At 49.0% G+C, this 19,376-nt stretch overlaps 1 protein-coding gene across 9 annotated transcripts in view; it reads right to left on the bottom strand.

Annotated features, from left to right (window-relative positions):
• Positions 1-274: 274 nt before the first annotated feature.
• The window catches only part of Hdac4 (histone deacetylase 4), a 247,844-nt gene continuing 228,742 nt past the window's right edge, over positions 275-19,376 (bottom strand). For all 9 annotated transcript variants that reach the window (XM_040753010.1, XM_013122142.3, XM_040753013.1 and 6 more), the window contains 5 exons: positions 15,859-15,977; positions 15,342-15,475; positions 6,042-6,126; positions 5,126-5,267; positions 275-4,861 (listed from right to left, as the gene is read on the bottom strand). In XM_040753010.1, the coding sequence (XP_040608944.1) occupies positions 4,822-4,861; positions 5,126-5,267; positions 6,042-6,126; positions 15,342-15,475; positions 15,859-15,977 (520 nt within the window). In that variant the 3' untranslated portion in view covers positions 275-4,821. The remainder of the gene's footprint in view (positions 4,862-5,125; positions 5,268-6,041; positions 6,127-15,341; positions 15,476-15,858; positions 15,978-19,376) is intronic.

Raw genomic sequence — 19,376 nt, 5'->3', positions numbered from 1 at the left:
CCTTCTGGTCAAGTTGTAGCCAGCACCAGGACTGCCTGTGGGCTGCCATGCTCCTAGTCATGATGACAATGGAGTGAACCTCTGAAACTGTAAGTTGCCCCCTCAATTAAATGTTTTCTTTGAAAGAGTTGCCGTGGTCTTCGTGTCTCTTCACAGCTATAGAAAACCCTAAGACAGAAGTCCAGGTAATGGGTCCCAATGATTCCCCTGGGCACAGGAGTCGGTCCCCAGGGTCCCGGCCCACACACGCTGAAGGAGAGAGCACAAGCAGAGATGGGAGGGCAATTAAACGCAGTCTTTATTTACACCACAAGAGTGACAAGTGTGTGATGTGGTACAAACCCTGGACCTGGGAGGTGGAGAGAGGTGACCGCCAGAGGACACCTCCGGTCAGTGAAACCCACCACACAAAATGAAACAAGAATGAGAAAACCAAACATGACCTCCAACCCCGCCAAGAGGAGAAAGCGCCGCTGAGGGGAGGTCCAGACAACCAAAGAGAACACAGGCTGTCACAGAGAGAAGGTGGCCGTGGCTGCGGAGCCCAGACAGCATCGCGTCGCAGCGCTTCTACGGGTTCGACCACACTCCTGTAGTGAGCTCTGCTGAGTGAGCTCAGCCTCCTGTGCACACATAGAGACAGCATGTTTAACATTCTTACAGACTGGAAAATGGTGCCTCCTCAGGGGGGTGCACACCCCCAGAACAGGGCCTGTCTGCATTCTTTTCTTTCCATAGGAGACTTTGATCAATGTGAAGCCACTGAGGCCATCAAGGCCGGGTGCAGAGTACGCCCGGACCCTTGAGAGGGAGAAATGATTTCCTCCAGAGCCAAGTATCACTTAGACCCAGGGCTTACAAAGGCCTGGACTGCACAATGTGGAACCCCAGCCCCGTGCCTTCCAGAAGGAATGAACCCATCAACACAGTTGTGCTGAGATGGGAACTCATCCGAACCCCAGGTTCTCAACCAGAGGCTGGGGACAGCAGGTAAGGTGCACCTGGCCCTGTGCAGGGAGAGAAAAGGAAACAAATAAAACAAAACAAAACCCTCTCAGCCAGCTTGAGAGACAGGCAGTAGGGTCTGAATATGGAGCTTGCACATGGATACAATCAACTCTCTATCGGTTTGTCAAAGGTGCTAGGTCAACTTCTTAATGAGACATGTGTAAGTAGTCCTTTTATTTTTCTTACAATAAAAAGTACAATTTCTTAAGAATAAGTTCAATAAGACTCAAACTCCCCCCTCCTCTCCTTCAAGGTTTTGTTGTGTTTTACAGAAAAAATTTTCTGCATCTGCAAACATCATGAGAGGGGAAAGAAAGGCATTGTTTCTCCTTCCCCAAAGCTGCCGAGTTTGGCGTGCAAAATCTGTATACAATATAAAGACATGCCGGCGTACGTCCATGCAACCTCCAGATGTAGGAAACTTAAAAAAATATATTTATATATTTATATCTATATATTTATATATGTATCAATGCCCATAAAATACATGGGCCCAAAGTCTACAAAAAGAAGGATGGAATGAGCACGCGGCTGTGACCAGTGAAGAAGGAATGTTCTGACGGAAAGAAACACAACCAAGTCCATCACCAGTGCTGCGAAGACCACTGCAAAATGGTCTTTCCTCTTGGGGACAGATTTGAAAGGAAAGAAAAACTGAAACACTTTGATAGAGCGGCCCTTGGAAGCCAGAGCCCCAGGATGTCCCTGTGGGTGTGGCCTTGGGAACAGCCGCCTGCTGGTGGGGCATGGACTCTCAGGGTGCAGCTGGAAGATCCATGGTGAGCGAACACCAGCATCCTGAGGACATGGTGTCTTCCGGCTTCCCTTAAAGGGATGTAAAGTGCTTGCTCCCGGCTCCCTTGCCAGCACCCACCAAGGCCTTTGCAAAGGAAGGGAGAAGGTGGAAGGTTCAAGGTCCAGGCAGGGGAGTGCTGTGGTCCTGCCCTGGAGGTCAAGGCCGACCTTCTGGCCTCCTTCCACCCTGGGTGATAACTGTGAGGGGAAAAAAAGGCTACATGGTAAGTAATGCTTTTAGCTCACAGGGAGGCTGGGTGAGCCACAGGGAGGCTGGGTGAGCTGGCTCCCTGGCCAGGCCCAAATCAAAGGGTGACATAATGGGACTAAAGTGAGTCCCTCTCACAGTACCCTGGCCACTGAAAAAGTAAGATGATGTGTACCTCCCCACGAGTCGTGGCTGGCACAAAGAGGGCAGGTGGCAGGGCGTGCAGAAGACGGCCAAGGCGGCCAGAAGAGCAGCTAGCTGGCCTCTGCCACCACGCAGGGCCACAAGCAGGGGAGGGCCACATGGGCTCCTTCACGTTGGCTCCTTTTGCCAAGGGCCACAGTAGCCCCAGGGAGGAAGGAGTCAGGCATGTCACAAGACCTCTCTACCCTCTGTCTTAGCTTAGCATTCACTCACAGAAGCACGGCGACCAAAAGTCCAAGACTGCGTGCTCAGCCTGTTTGTCAAAAGCCTGACCCAGTTCCCATTACCCTGTGAATGCCACCTAACTCAGAAACTTAGCTGGGTGTTCCTTCTGAGTATCTCAACTTCCCTTTGCCAGTCTGAACTCCACATACTTTGGAATGAAATTGGTGGCTTTAAGTGCTAGAAAAGAAGTTAGCAGTACAAAGAGTCAGTTGTCATAGAAAAAAAAAAAAAAGAGCAAAGACAAAGACTGACCGTCCCTCAGGACCCTGTGCTCCTACAGGCTCAAGTGACTAGGGCCTTGGTTCAGCAGCCACAGGCCAAACTCAGGACTGTGGCTCCAGCCTGAGCCCAGGCTATGAGTCCGCAGTGGAAACCCTGGACAGGTGCAGGGCCGGGCTCTGAGCCGGGCGCCGTGGACATGCTTAAAAGGTCTTTGGGAAACTAGAGCTGGAGTTCTATCCTGATGGAGTGGTTACAAGTCCACACTCATTAATGCTGACCGCCCTCATGACTCACGGGCCTGCCCGCCCTTGTAATACTACTAGTGTTGCAGGACAGAAGGCCCTGGCTGTGCAGCTCCGGGGTGGAGCTTGAAAAGACAAGGCAAGGGCACCATGCAGACCTGCTATCCATTCCCGAGAGGGTCTCTCTAAAACCAAGCATGACCGCAATGGTCCTGCACACAGCAGAGCTCTGCCTGCTGTACAAAAAGAAACAAAACCAAACCATAAAAACAACCTTCAGAGCTATAAAAAAATGTACAAGTAAGAATTTAGAAAGAAAAAGTTTTAGACATTACCACCTTCAGAAAACTGCTGAATGGTAAGAGAAAAAAATGTAAAATCCACAAAACAATGTTTTCTTCAGGATCTTTTGTGAAAAATTCATACAAAAATCAACAGCGAGTTTATATCCTTTGCTATAAAAACTCATCAGGTACATATGTGCATGGAGGCTTGGAGAGGGCAGAGGCTTTGTTAGAAAAGAATTAAAATTAAAGTACAAACTGGTGGGGAAGCTGCCCAGGGGTGAACATGTTGGCGATCTGGAAGCCGGCCAATCTGGAGCTCAAAATTCCTTGGGCTTCAATCCAGACCCCAGCCCTCAGCACCTCAGAGCTAACACACATGTCTTTCACCTGCCAGGACCTCTGCGGTCTGGATTTATTATATATATTTATATATACTTTGTCTATAAATGCATTATAAATATTTTATCAAGATCTCATAAGAATCAAGTTTCTTAGCTTGGAATACAGTGGAATATATATTATACATATATATATTTATTTATACCTAAAATTTAAGCAATACTTCATGCTACCTGCTTTTAATGAAAAGCATTCCGATCGTAACACTGCAGTGTGCCTACGACATGCTTCACAACCAATGGAGATGCTCGACTGCTACGTGACGGATGAGAAAAGAACACTTTGGATCCGTTTAAAATGTGTTGGACTTCAAACTGCCGGCGGTGTTCGCTGCTTTTTGGAACTACCTCATCTTCCTTAAACAGCGATCAAACCACGCAAGGCTGGCTGCACTGTGGCCCCTGGCGACAGTGGCTGGCACCTACTCTTGTAATGCCAGGCCAGCGTCACCAGCTCAGCCAGCCACAGGACACTGTCACACCAATTCATGGTGGTTTTTTTTTTTTTTCTTAAGGCATTGTTCCTCAGACTTCAGAAAACCCAGCCACAAAAAAAATCCATCAGAGCAATAAAAAAAGGCACAAACTCGCATCTTCCGATGGCTTCAGGAAGCTCCAGCTCACTCCCAGGCTCACATTTCTGTTCTGTCCAGTTTTTTTTCTTTAAAGTTTCTTCCAACTCTGTCCCTCACTAAGCTGTGAACCCCCACAGCACCCCACTAAGGTTCACAAGGCAGGCCAGAGCCATAGAAAACTCTCTTAAAAAAAAAAGCTACAAGATGAGTTGAGTGGTTTACACGGAGACTGTGGGATTGTGGGTAAGAATCAAATGTTAAGCACCAGTTTTAATCAAGTTTTTTTCTGTATTATTAGATCTTTGATTTTCATTTTCCTCATGTCAACTCGATTCAGCAACTCTGCCCAAGTTGCCACAGGCCTCTTCCTTCTCGGGCTTCCCCGGGGGGACCCACCAGCATGTGCGTGGCTTCCGCGTGTCTGTGTGCCTGTGTTGCGCGCTGTCCTGTGTTCCATGTGATCTGCCACACCTGGTGTTCGTGTGCGTCTCCAGACCTATGGTCCAGGGCGGCAGAAAGGCCTCCCGTTGCTGCTGCACGCCTGGTGTCCCTTTGCACTCAGAGAGAGCACCGAGGCAGGACGCAGGAGTGACACGGGAAAGTTTCTTGGCTGAGCTTCAAGACAGACAAACGAAGGAGAGAAGAGCAGCTTCGGGGCTACAGTGGTGGTTCCTCCTCCATAGGCTCTTCCTCCGATCTGTGGAGAGAAAGGGGCCGGGCAGTGTGCATGGTGGGTGAGGTGAGGCCCTGTGCAATCAGGCTCCCTTTCCCACAGAGTGGTTGAGATCCCTGCCCCATCAAGGCTCAAGCTCTTCCCTGGTGTTTTAGTTTGTAGAGTCGGTGGGCAAGTCCACCAATTGTCCTGTCCACTCAGGGCTAGCCTGGCACAGGGCTGGGTGCACACATAAGAGTCTGTCAGGTGTTCCCAGGAGGCCTTAGGAGGACATGGGCAGAGGCTTACCTCTTCTCAGCAGGCGTTACTCCTACAGACAGTGAGGCCATGGCGGTGACCGTCTCAGCTTCTTCGTTCTCACACTTCTGGGCCTCAATCAGAGAGTGCCCCACGGTGGAGGACAAACGCTGCAGGCAGCGCCAGTACTTGCCTGAGGGAAGGGACAACACTCAGTGACTTTCCCACCTCGGCAGGTTGCTGGCTTGGCTCACAGGTCACTGGGGCCCTATGAAGACTTTCACTTGAGCCTGAAGAGTGCCTCTCTAAAGAGCGCTGCCTGGAGACAAACTCACACCTATCTGTAGCACAGGCCACTGGACATGGGGTTGGGACTGTTGTGGTGCCTGGTTCTCCACATTCATGGACTGTGCCTTGCCGTGGGCAACCAGAAATTCTGGGAGCAGGCACATGCAGACTGGATGGCACCTAGACTCGGATTCCCTCCCGGAACCTGGTGGATGCTGGGGATAGGCCACACCCAGATCCAGCACAGGGTGCCCTGTCTGAGCAGCTTTTGAGAATCAGGGGCATCAGTGGCATCAGCTTTGAGGCCAGAACTAAACGGCCCAAAGGGAGCTAGGAGAAGCCTTCAGGTATGCATTATCTATGTGAGGCATATCAGACAGCCCAGGCAAGGAGTGGCAGGTGTACCTGGGACAGAGTGTTGCATGGGTGCCTAGCTATACGCCTGCTGCCTAGACCTGTGACTTGCTGCTTGAATGGGAGATGTCTTCTATCCCATTCTGGGTACCTCTGGTCCAAGGCACCCTGGTTCAGGGTATCTGAACTAAGTAACCTGAGACCATTGGTGCCCAGATTCTTTGGACCCCAGTAGAGCAGGGACTCTACTAGCTCATCAAATGTCAGGGAAGGAGAGGCCTGTGTTCCTGCCTGGGTCCCTGTGATCACTTGGCCAGCCACTTACTGTGGATGTCCATCACTTTCTCCATGGAGTGGACAGCATTGGCATTGGGTCTCTGCTGCAGAACCTTTTCTGGCAGAGGCTCAAGCTGTAAGAGAGACAGATATATTATGATGGCAATGGACAGCATATAGTCTATGTATGTGTAATGGTGTCTAGAGACAGCACTTACTCCCAGAGATACAATAATTTGTAGGGAAGACAAAGTAACTCTAAAAAGCCAACATGACTTGGTATTTGTTTTCTTCCTTAGGGTATAATGGACTGTATTCATGGGTTCCTAGGAGGTCAGGCTCAGGAGGAGGCTACATAGTGGATATCAGCTTGGTGTCATTGTCAGAGCAGAGAAAGAATGGTTAGTTTCTATGACCTGCTTCTGTAATGCCCAAGGTCTCTGATCTTTTCTCACACATGTGTAGGATGGAGGCGAATGGAGGGAAGTGAGTAGGTCTCCCACAGATGAAACATCTAACAAGGCATAAAGTAAGTAGCAGGGCCCCAGGGCAGAATGAGTATCTGCAACCACAGCTATGCAGACAGACCTAGACCAGCCAGAGAGCTAGAGCCAGTCCTAAAGGGAAGCTGGCCATACCTCAGCTCTGGGTGGAAGTCATAAAACAAAGTCACCCCGAGTTTGCCTGGCATTAACTTGACTGGACATACCTCAGCTCTGGGTGGAAGCCATAAAACAAAGTCACCCCGAGTTTGCCTGGCATTAACTTGACTGGACAGCTGCCATGTAAAGTTGTTGGGCTTCCTGATCCAGGGCTTCTGGCCAAAGTCACTGCAGCCCTCTGTGGGACATCCATCCCAATCTGGCTGCATGTGAGTGCTGCCAATTATGCCCCAGGAAGCATGACCTTCTAACTGAAGACATCATTCAACACGGCCAGCAGGAGCCTGGGGCAAGGGGGGCCAACAGCACCCTCAAGCCATTCACCAACAAAAGAGACAATGGCTGAGGTCAGGCTGGGCAGGGAAAGACTGGAGAAGCTCACAGCACCCTGTGAAGTCAGAATTAGGACCTGTTTGAGGACAAGCCACAAGGACACCAGAGAGCACAGAGGTCAATGTGGCTGCAATTGGGGCAGGCTGAGCACTAAGGTAACACAGCACAGAGTTAGCATCCAAACTATAACCTGAGCATAAACACAGAAGTAAGCAAGTGTATGTGTGGGAAGACAGACATTCCTGCTAGAACTGCTAATAATTCCAGACATAGAACTTAATGATTCTCTACCCATGCCTGGAGCAGGAGGGAAGCGGTGACTTCAAGTAGAGGTGAGGTAACTGAGGTGGATAAGCACTGTGCAGCCCCAAGGTGCAGTGCCGACAATGGTCAGGCCACTGACATCACCATGAGTAAAAATCACACGTATCTTCCGCACTGCTGTGATAGGAAGGACTTGCTTGGCTCAGGCCGTGGGGGCTCAGTAAAGCCTGGTGGGAGGTGTGCAAGGCACGAGCAGCCGCACAGGCTCCCACACCCGCAATCAGGCGTTAGCACAGGTGAGAAGAGAACTGACTGACTCTCAAGCCATGCCCCTAGAGCCAGCCCTACAGCCACAAGGTTATGCAACTTCCCAACAGTGTCAAACACACAAGTTCATAAGGGACATTTCATGCTCACACTGACCAATGTAAACATCTTGACCAGAACTTCCCGAGGTCACCAGAGCCATGAAAAGCATCGTCAGGTGGGATAGGTAGGAGACCAAGGGTGCAGAAGGACCCAGCACAGCACTAGATCCTGGGTAGGACAGAGGAAGGGCCCGTGTAGTGCTGGAGACATCCAGACACACCTGGAGTTCTGTGGTCACCAGAGGAGAGCTGATTTCCATGACAAGGGGAGCCAGCCAGCATTCTAGACCAGAGTGCAGCAGCAACAACCAGAACGTTAGGAGGTAGGCTGGGAAGTCCAAACCCTGATGCTGTAGCTGAAGCGGTGAGGCAGAGCCCAAGCCCAAGCCAGACAGTGCTCAGGAGAGAGGCCCAGCTCCTATGGAGTGGGTATAGGAGGAAGGAAATAACTGATGTTTTTCTGTTGGCTGTGGCCTGGAGGGCCTTCCAGTCCTGTGGCCCTCGCTCTGCTAGGGCTGCAATATGTAGGTTTAAACTAAGTCTCTATCGTTCTACTGACCAACAAAGACTCAGAAGTCAAATGCGGGGGTGAAAACTGCTAGATCAGAGAAGCTGACAAGCAATCAGGTGACCTTGGTTTGGGCTGCAGATGCGGCTCTTCACTTGTCCCAAAACCAAAAAGAAGCGCCGAATTCTAGTCCCGCCCCTGCTCCTTCCTTTTCATCTTTTCTATCCAAATTCCTGGCTTCTTTAGGCTAATTCTAGTCAGCTAGTTGCTGGCTCGTCCCATGATTCAGGGTTAACTTTATTAACAGTCTCAGAGTTCACAGTGTGATTAAATATCCCACAACAAATGACTATGGACTCTCCAGAGCTGGGAAGTCCCAGGTTCAGGCAGGGAAGAGCCCTGAAGGGAAAGCAAAACTGGAAACCTATAGGTACTGTGGAAACAAACTACAGACATCAAAGGCAGACTCAGACCCTTCAGGTTGCTAGGGAAAGCAGGTCATCTCCAGCCAGGGTGGTGGGGCATGCACAGCTCTCCAACAGCAAGGGCGGCGGCTTGCTATCTCTGTGTGCTAAGAGGGCTCTCTGGCTACCCTGGGTTATATGGCCAGAGAAGATGTCATCAAATCAGGGTGGAACAAGGCATCTCCCCAAAGCAAAGTGGGGTGTTGTTCACACTGTCACTTTCCTATAGAAAACCCACAGGATATTCCTTAGACACAGTAAGAATGTCCTGCAGGAAGGCAGGAAATGAGGAATAATAGGGGAAGAAATGCAATGTGGCCCACAACCAATGTGGGTGACAAATGACAGTGACAAAAATGTGCAGTCAGTGAAATTAAGTAAGTGAAAGACATGTAGCCTGGGAGGGGCTGGGACTAGGCTGCCAGTTTGGCAGAAAAACATGCAAGACCTAGTTAAGCTGGAACTGTTGTTCCAATGAACAACAGTTTCTTAAATATACAGGGGTCATATGTTTACCTTGGAGATCCCAGTGAGACCACTGTGGTCCTGGCCTTGGCTCACCAGAGAGAACGGCACCTCCCGACACTGCTGAGGGTGCTGGCCCAGTGAGGATGCCTGTTGAACATCTTTCAAATGGGCACTGGGAACACAGGGAGTTTAGGGAACCCTCCATCAGATCACATCAAGAGATGGGAAGGAAGGAAGTTGGGAGCTACAGGACAAGCCAGACAGAATGAGTCTGGGGAAGTGATCAGGAGAGTTGGAAGTGACCAAGGTCCCATGTACAGCAGATGGCTGGTACAGAGACAGAATCCAGCTTTGGGCTGTTTAGCAAAAGATGCACACGGAATCTAGGAGGACAGCCGGAAGCCAGTGACAAAACCAAGGGTTGCTGGGGCACAGCTGGCCAAAAGAAGGCTGAGTGGCACCTAGATGTTTAGCACAGGGATCTGAGGGCTGACTGTGACTGAATGTAAAGAAGGCCGCATGGCAATGACAGAGCTTCAGTTCATCCCCCCCCCCCCCAAAAAAAAACCCAGGATGGCTTGATACTCAAAAACAGTCTTAAGATGGGAAGTCCACCATGGTGGGAGACAGCAACAGGCACTTCTGAGATACAGCAGATAAAGTAGCCCAGGAAGCATGAGTGACTAGAGATGGGCAAGATCATATGGTGGATACATGGGATTCCAGACACACGAGCTGTCTATGCTGACTGACCACAGCAGACAACCATCCAGCCACCCCCCCGCCAATCACATCTCCTTTCTGAATGACAATAATCTGTTAGGAGCTGGTACAGAGACCATCAGTGCTCATGTTCTCATGCCCTGAGATCTAAGCACACTAATTCATGAGATGGAGAGTCAGTCAGAGAAACCAGTAACTGAGGGTTGGTAAGATGGTTTAGTGGACAAAGGTGCTTGCTGTAAGACCGACAACCTGAGTTCAATCCCCGGAACCCCTTGATGAAATAGGGCTAGTTCCTCAAAGCTGTCCTTTCACCTCCGTATGTGCCACAGGATAGGCAGGCAGACATATGCACATGTAATGACTGGGGAGAAGATTCAATGGGCAGTATGTATAAGCATGAGGACCTGCGTTTAAGTTTGTGCCCCCACCAGCAGATGGCAATGTTTCCAACAGGGACTGATGTCTGGTTGCATGGGGCCTGCCGTGGTTTGAAAGAAAACAGTCCCCAAAGGGAGTGGGCACTTTTAGGAGGCGTGGTTTCTTGGAGTAGGTGTGGCCTTGTTGGAGGAAGTGTGTCACTGTGGGGGTGGGTTCTGAGGTCTTACATATGCTTAAGCCACACCCAGTGTCTCTCAGAACATTTCATGCTGCCTACAAGTCAAGATGCAGAATACTTGGCTATTTCTTCAGCACCACGACTGCCTGCAGGCCACCATGTCACCATGATGATAACAGACTAAACCTCTGAAATGGAAGCCACCCCAATTAAATGCTTTCCCTTTATAAGAGCTGCTGGGGTTGTGGTGTCTCTTCACAGTAATAAAACCCTAAATAAGACAGGGCTCAAGGCCCCTTGTGGATGGGAAGCAAGGGCAGAACAGAGATCCTGAGATACAGGGTTGTGGTTGCAGCACAGATGCAGTATCATCTCTTCAGACCATACCCAGAACACACACCGATCACTGCTTTGGGGCAAGGCTGTGCCAACAGTGCATGCTCAAAAGACACGTGTCAGCAGTGCACACTCACAAGGCGTGTGTCAGCAGTGCACGCTCACAAGGCGTGTGTCAGCAGTGCATGCTCACAAGGTGTGTCAGCAGTGCACGCTCACAAGGCGTGTGTCAGCAGTGCATGCTCACAAGGCGTGTGTCAGCAGTGCACACTCACAAGGTGTGTCAGCAGTGCACACTCACAAGGCGTGTGTCAGCAGTGAACGCTCACAAGGCGTGTATCAGCAGTGCATGCTCACAAGGTGTGTGTCAGCAGTGCATGCTCACAAGGTGTGTGTCAGCAGTGCACGCTCACAAGGTTCACCAGAAAGCTGGAAGTTCTTACAGAACCCTGGTTCCTCAGCTCTCTTAGGCCTCCCTTGTACCAGACTTCCTCCAGATTAAATTTACTATGCATATTCAGGGTGCCCTAGGCCACATGCGGTTTTGTGCAGCATGCCCACCGTGCTGACAGCCTCAGTGACACCCAAAGTCCCCAGCCATAACTCTTCATCTCAGTCGCTGTGCCAGCATTGCTCCTTCGCCAGTGTCTTGGACCTGCCTCCCACGCGAACTGCTCAGTGCAGTGGCTGAGCAGACCACCCTTGGATTCCAGGGCTCCCTTCCAGCAGGAGTCCATAAAGAAAGGACAGGGGCCAACTGCCATCCGAGCTGGCCATATGTCTGCTCTCTGCCTGTGCCAGCTGCTCTGAAATCTTTCTCAACTGCTTTTTCTTTCCCTTTTCTGGAAAAATATTTCCCCATGAAAGCTGACATGAAATCTGGAATGGATGATATATGGTGGCCTTTCAGCAGTGAGATGCTCTTTGTCCCCAAGAGAAAGGACACAGGACAGAGGGGGCTCATCCTCAGTGACAAAGCTTCTATGTGTCCTCCTTCAGAATAGAGGAAGGATCAAACTGCATTGGGACACTTGGGATCTTATGATGAGTCTGCACTCCAGGCTGGGGTCTTCTAGGAAGACAACTATGTGTAAGCGTTTTCTGGCAATGCCACACGTAGAGTACTTCATGAATGAGGGCTCTGTTCTAGTGATGGAAGGTGGGAGCACAGGGAAGCAGCTCCACACATCTCAAAACACCAGCCCTGTCCTAACAAGTGCTTATCAATTGTGGGTTTCATATGGCATCCAAGGTTGAAGGCTGAGCCAGTGCCTTCTTCCTCTTCCCTTACAGTTTCCCTGTCACATCCTGTTCTTACTGTTTCAAGATTTCACATGCACAAAAACGTGTAATGCCTGTTCATCCCACTCCATGGTTGTGTACGTCTGTTTGTGCCAGCACCATATTGTCTTCATACCAAAACTGGGTACCATATTGTCTTCATACCCAAGTGGGTAACATTGCAGGCACATCTCCTTGATGAACAAACATGAATGCAAAATACTGGGGAAGGGAGGCCGGGAGTACAAATCAGTCCAACAGCACATTAAAAGATCACATATCATAACCAAGTTAGACCCATTTCATGCAACTAAGGATGGTTCAGTATAAATAAACAGTATAAGTAAAGTGTGATGTAGCATAGAAAAAGAACTATGGGAAATCACATGGTCATTTCAATAGATGTGGAAAAAGACTTTGGCAAAATTAAACATCACATCCTAACAGAAATGCAGAAGAAGCTGGGATGGTAGGGTAACAACGGCAATACAACAAAGCCCATACGCAACAGCCATACAGGCACCACCACTCACTCACTCACTCACTCACTCACTCAAATCAGTGTTTGGAATCTTAGCCAGAGCAACAAGAAAGAGAAAGAAATAAGATGCAAATAGCAAAGGAAAAAGTAAATTTATCCCTGTGCCTACAATACTATTCTATACTTTAAAAAGTCTAAAGACTACCAAAAATTCTTAGATCTGACAAACACTATTATCAAAACAGGAAACAAAAATCAACACAAAAATCAATACTTTTAGCCTGGTCTACAGAGCAAGTGCCAGGACAGCCTCCAAAACTATACAGAGAAACCCTGTCTCGAAAAACCAAAAAAAAAAAAAAAAAACCCAAAACAAAACAAAAACAAAAAACAAAAAAACCCCACCAAAAAACCAAAACTTTTAAATATGCATTAACAAATTTGCTGAGAAAAAACCAATTCTATTCAAAAGCCTGTTCAAAAACAAAAATGAATATAAACTTGAGATGTTGGATACTTCTGTAATGAACAGTACACAGTACTAAAGGAAAACCTAGAAGATGGACAGACCTCCCACATTTAGTTTCCATCTATACACTTAACGCAGTCCCTGTCTAAATTCCAACGACACACTCTTCACACAATCAGAAAACTGAGCTTGGAACACAAAGGTACTGAGCAGTCAAAGCAACCTTGAACAGAAAGAAATACTGGAGGTACTGTGGTCCTCACTCCCATACACTACAGCAGAGCCATAGGAGCAAAAGCAGTGAGGTTATTCCTGTATTTAAAGCTACTTATGGAGCAATCTTGAAAGTGCCAATTACTTTCTGGAAACCTGGAATCTATCAGTGAAAAATACCTTGCCCACAACATTATATAATGCAGAGAGATAATATGTAGAAATCAGTCAGTGCAGTACAGATGTGTGCGAGCGTGTGTGCGTGGTGGGCACGAAGCTCTATGAGAAACAAAGCTAGGGAGAGGAATGCAGAGTGTGCTGCAGTTGCTAACAGCGCCTAGGGTGGCCTGCCTGACAACCGAGTGGGCTGAAAGACACACTTCCAATAGGTTTCAACAGCCCAATGAAAGCTATGTGGAGCTGGTTCTGCAGGGAACCCTGTCACTGGCAATGCCACTACACACTTATTCATCCATCCGCTGCAGAGGCTAGCCTTGCAATGGCTGACTTGGAATGAGGCTTACAAAGTAATCCTGATTATGTCTGTTTCTAGTGTGGGCCTACCTGATATCTCATTTTTATGGTGTGGGCCTGGCCAGCTGTGTTTTTTAAGCTGGAATTCAGGAAGAGATTCTTGCAGGCACCTAAGGCCAATCAGAGCAGATCATATGTCATTTGCTTTTCGTGGGCTGGCAGTGGATGAGTCTTCTTTTTATCCATGAATTCCTCCATTAAGCAGATACCACCGTCTGCTCTCTCCCATCAAAGCAAAGCTCCTGGGAAGACCCTCTTACATCCTCTCCCAGACCCTGGAATCCACAAATTTCTCCTGTGAGGTCACGCCTCGGCCTGATGCTCGGTGCCACTGGGCCACCTGTCCACTGTGAGCATTGCTGCTTCTCAGGATGGGAGGCACATCCATTCTTTCCAGGAATCCTGACTCAGGCTCCCTGCCACACCCCACTGATCAAACACCACAACAGGCTTGCAGCCAGCTCCTCTTCTGGGCTCTAGCTGCATACATAGTTTCCAGCTGAGTTTTACTCAGAAGCTCTGATACGACCATGTCCAAAAGGTTTCCTTCTGCCCCTTCTCCCTGCTCTGGATTCATACCTTTGGATCATACCACAGGACATGGCCCTGCTCTGTCTTCTGGAGTTACCTAGGACCCAATACCCTGAAGGCTACTGTAAGACTGCCTGGTCCAAGCTCTGCTCTGGTTCTTTGTGAGGTTTACAATTAAACCTCTGTCAGGAGTGCGTGCAAATCCTTTGTCAGGGCTTTGGAACGCAGGAGCAGGGCAGGGAATGTCAACAAGGGACCCTCCTCAGGCATAGTAGATGGAAGTCCACACAGTGGTCACTTTAGCCCTCAAAAGCTTTATTTGACCAGGCCCTTGAAGACTGCTATGCATGCCAATATTCCCGACTCTGTCCTGCAATACCAGTGGGCTGTGCAGAACCCTGACCTGAGCATCACTCCTGAATGGAGAAGGCAACTGGTTGCTGAGAAACGAGGTTCTGGACCAATCCTGAGTTCATAATTCAGCTTGAGCATGCTGATGCCACCTGGACTGGCTTAGTTTTGGGTCAACGTGACACAAGCTAGAGTCATCAGAGAGGAAGAAGCCTAAGCTGAGGGAATGCCTTCATGAGATCCAGTCGTAAGGCATTTTCTCAACTAGTGATCAATGGGAGAGGGCCCAGTCCATGTGGGTGGTACCATCCCTGGGCTGGTGGTCCTGGGTTCTACAAGAAAGCAGGCGGAGCAAGCCAGGGGAAGTAAACCAGTAAGCAGCTCCCCTCCCTGGCCTCTGGATCAGCTGCAGGTTCCAGCCCTGCTTGAGTTCCTGTCTTGACTGCTTCCAAGGATGGACTGTGATCTGAACGTGTAAACCAAATAAGTCCTCTCCTCCCCAGCTTGCCCTTTGGCTATGGCATTTTGTTGTAGCAAAAGAAACACTGACTAAGACACCACCCAAGCCCACGACAAGCTGCCAGAGAAACCTTGTCCATACTGGAGACCAGAGAGCAAGATGAAGCATGGCCATCACATTATCCACGACATGACTGACACGCTACAGCAAGCACCTCTGAGAGTCTTGGGCCAGCTCTGTGTTTGTTCTGTTCATCTTTCAGCCAAAGTCAGAGACCCATGCCTTCTACTATCTGAGCTTGTGGCAGCAGCCTTTTGCCTGTGGTGGCTTTGATGACTCCATACCTCATTTCCAAGTAGAGCAGAAACACATGCTTCAGAAGCATCACAGATGGCCGTCAGGTCATGGCCTCCCTCAAGAGCCAGCACAATCCGGCCACCAGCTAAGCCCATCAGCTGCTTCGTCAAGTACCCAAAACCTGCAAAGGCAGAGGGACATGTGAGTGGAGCACTTCAGAAACTCCACACAGCAAGGGCTGAGATGCTATCTTGAGTAACTGAGGCGGGGCCGCACCCTCTCATATTTGGAGAAGGGCTGAATGCTTGCCAAGTATCCACAGTCCAGCTGACAGAACCTAGTGCATGCCCTTGTGAACTGGGTGTCCCCTCAAGTTTTTGTCCCCAGGGTAGAGTCTAGGGCTTTCAACACTTAGTCTGCTGCTGCTCAGGGCTTGCTGATGGTTGTTAGCACAGTCCCATTCTGAGTAAGAAATGAATGTGATGCCCTTCTTACTGCCTCACACAGAGCACAAACCAGTTGTGGGATGAGCAGACATAGAGAAGGTAAACTCTAGTGACTTACATTTGGCAGAGAGATTGTACCCTCCAAGAGGTGTGGGGTGGCCCTCCACAGCATCGAAGCCTGATGACACCAGTACCACATCTGGGGCAAACTCATTTGCAATTGGCATGACCACCGTTCTGTAAAGGACAGGAGAAGGCATTACCGGGTCAGTGAAGGACATGGCATATGGAAGATGGTAAGTGTCAAATACATAGTTCTTCAAGGCCTGTGGCACCTGCGGAATTGGAAAGAAATCAATGCAAATGCCCTTCTGGCCTCTCCCAAACCTGTGGTTTATCAGCTCAGCTATCTTCCCATCTAAGAAAGGCACACTGTGATAGTTACTACTGATGTCAATCAGACAGAATCTGGAACCACCTTAGATACAATCCACTGATCATGCCCATGAGGGATTATCTCGATTAAGTCAGCCACTGGGCTATGGTAGGAAGACCCATCCTAGATGAGGCAGACACCATTCTATGAGCTGGGCTCCTGGACTTCCAAAGAAGTTGACACCCGCATGTTCCCCTTCTTTGCTTCCTGTCTGTAAATGCAATTTGAGCCCCTGATTCAAAATCCTGATGCTATGGCCTTCCAGCCACGACACCCTTGAACTGTGAGCCTAAACAAACCCTCCTTTCATTAAGTTTCTTTTGTTCCAACAATGTGGAAGGTAACTAAGACATACGGTCACCATGCAGCCCAAGGACTGGGAACTACTGAGAAGGTAAGGGCCCTGGCTACCTTCTGCAGCTCTGCTGGGGTGCAGTGACACAGTCTTCCCACCCACCCGACGGTGCTCTGTGCCCATAACCAATGGCCATCTGTGTATGTGTGAGAGTGAATTAAAGAATGGCAAAAGGGAAACTAATGCCACAGTTAAGAGAACTGTATAAAACATGAACAGCACTGCGTAGTTCAAAGGTAAGTCACTCTACCTCTAAATGTAAAACCATGCCAAGCCATGGTGCAGACCCATGAACAGAGTCCTGCAACTGACCCAGGAGGCTCCAAGCATCCTCAGAGATCACTTCATTAGAATGGCCAACACCAATTTTCAGTGTCCCTCTGGGGGCCAGCAGAGACCATGAAAAGTACATATTTGTGGTTTCCTAGCTCTAGCAGAGTGTTCTGTGTCCTGGAGCAGATGAAGAAGGTGGGTGTGGAACCTGGTCATGTGACTGCAAAGGTAGGGCTGTGAGCCTGTTGGGACCCTCTGCATCTTTCTGGGCTGCCTGTTTGTGAAGCCACCCAGAAGACAACTGTGTCTCACAGCCTTTCTAGCATATGGGGTGGGTCTTTATAAACTTTGTCTGCAGGGGCTGGAGAGATGGCTCAGAGGTTAAGAACACTGACTGCTCTTCCAGAGGTCCTGAGTTCAATTCCCAGCAACCACACGGTGGCTCACTACCAGCTGTAATGAGATCTGGTGCCCTCTCCTGGCATGCAGACACACATGGAGGCAGGCTGTTGTATTCATAATAAATAAATAAATCTTAAAAAAAAAACTCTGTCTGCAGGAACCCCACAGGAGAGAAAGACAGATGTGCCAGGAGATGGTCCTTCCTACTGCCATATACTCAAATGCAGACACAGTGCTCAACAACTCCACTTTTTCCTCCAACCTCTCCTATCTAGTAAATTCCCTATCAAAGTCAGCAGAACTATCAACTATGAGTTTAAAGACACTAAAGAATTTAATGGGACCAACGCAGGAGTGATTCTAGGTAGAATCCTGGCTGCTTATTCCCCTGATTTCAGGGTGGCAGAACATGTGCTATCTATATCAGAGCTCCCAGGGACAGCTCAGTCAGAGAGCGGCAGGTAGACTGGTGAGGCCTTATCTGCTACTTCAGTTGGCTTGGCGCTGGTCAGTATGGAGAGGTCTATTAAAAACATATCAAGTTCAACCTCCGGTAACTGAAGCCCAGACATGTATTCCAAACCAAAGTTGGGCAGTTGTGGAGGGGTTGGGCTTCTGCTTCTCTGGAGGATGTACGCAGTCTAGTTTCTCCTGGAAGTGTGTCTCAGGATGATGGGGCTTTCCAAGGTTAGTCTGAACCTTGGGGACTCTGAGGACCATTGCTAGAGTGCAGGACACATCCAGGTAACCACAGATGTAGGCCAGCACACTTTCTGCAAACGTCTGGGCAGGTGGTCTTTCAGTCTTGGGGCTGCACAGTTTCTATCTCACTGGCATCACTGCATGGAGTGGGCTTGTCTCCCCAGGGCATGCTCTGCAGGCCTCTGTGAGGTCCTACGCATTCCTTGGGGGCGTGAAACACTGAACTGACAAGACGGCTAGACTGACAGTGACTGTCTACATCTCACCAAGAGGACCACGTGTTAACTATTCAGTGAAGACATTGTCACAGAGCCTTGTCTTCAGCAGAATCATAGAACATATCACCTGTTTTGATAGGGATTTTTAAAGCCAAGCATTTTGTTTCCAAGTAAAACCATAGTTATCTATGTCAACTGCCATTTGCTAAGTACTGCAGGGAGTGCTTATGGTGGGTTCTGAAGCATAGCTGAGTTATTTAATATCCAATACCTGCCCCAGAGACAGTTCTGCTAAAAATCATTATAAATGGAACTCATGCCACGAGTACTGTGGCTTAAACTTGCTGTGTGTTATGGATCATAACCAAAGCAAAAGCATTCCTTGGGCTGCAGCCAAAGTGACCCCATATACACAGTACTAGTGGATATCAGCAGATGCAGTCTTTGAATGTCCTAGGCTTGGTGTCTTCTCAGTTCACCTTGAAAAGTCAGGATAACTGGTGACGGCCTTGAATGTAAGGTATGTGTTAGAGGGTATGTCCAGCATCCAAGTGTGACACCATGGACATTCTTGTTGGGACACAGCTTTTATTTTAAGTATCAGCTGGGTACTCTCTGCTGCACTGTGGATGTGTCTCCTACCCACCACCTTACAGGAAGGAACCTCAAAGATGTCCCTATTTAACTAGTATTCAAGGAAAAGGGGAGACTGAGCTTTCATTTTACTTCTCAAAATAAATTTTGAATCAACTTAGTTCCCGAAATGGAAGAGCCTTTTGTATTTTTGTGTGTATTTGTGTCTGTGAGTGAGATTGGGGACAGGGAGGTGAAGCTTCCCAAGGCAACAGATCAATTTAGCATCTGCCTGGAGGAAGGACACATGAGTCCAAATGGAAGCTCTCTGAGAGGCTGGAAATATGACCACAGCTCATCCCTTGGTGCAGGGAGGGAATGAAGATCCCCTCAGGTACTCAGATGCAAGTAACAGTGCCCAGGCTGAGGGATGCAGGCTTTTTCTGAAGGCGACCACTGTGGTCCTATGTATGCAATGTGATGCTGTGTGTTGCGCGTTGAGTGTCTCTTCTGTGTTACTAGTGTTGTTCTGTGTTGAAATCAACCGCCCCACAGCCTGTGGCATGTGGGCTCTCATGTATATGCACGGCCTAGAGGACACATGCCCATATCTATCTGCATTGTGGCTTGCTTGGTGAAAAGTGGGGCTCGTGCACCAGGCAGGGATGCAGGCTCAC

The sequence above is a fragment of the Mesocricetus auratus genome, unplaced genomic scaffold (assembly GCF_017639785.1).
Source record: "Mesocricetus auratus isolate SY011 unplaced genomic scaffold, BCM_Maur_2.0 Super-Scaffold_100010, whole genome shotgun sequence".
In the NCBI taxonomy this organism is placed as follows: domain Eukaryota; kingdom Metazoa; phylum Chordata; class Mammalia; order Rodentia; family Cricetidae; genus Mesocricetus; species Mesocricetus auratus.
This window is presented reverse-complemented; position numbering and strand designations above follow the sequence as displayed.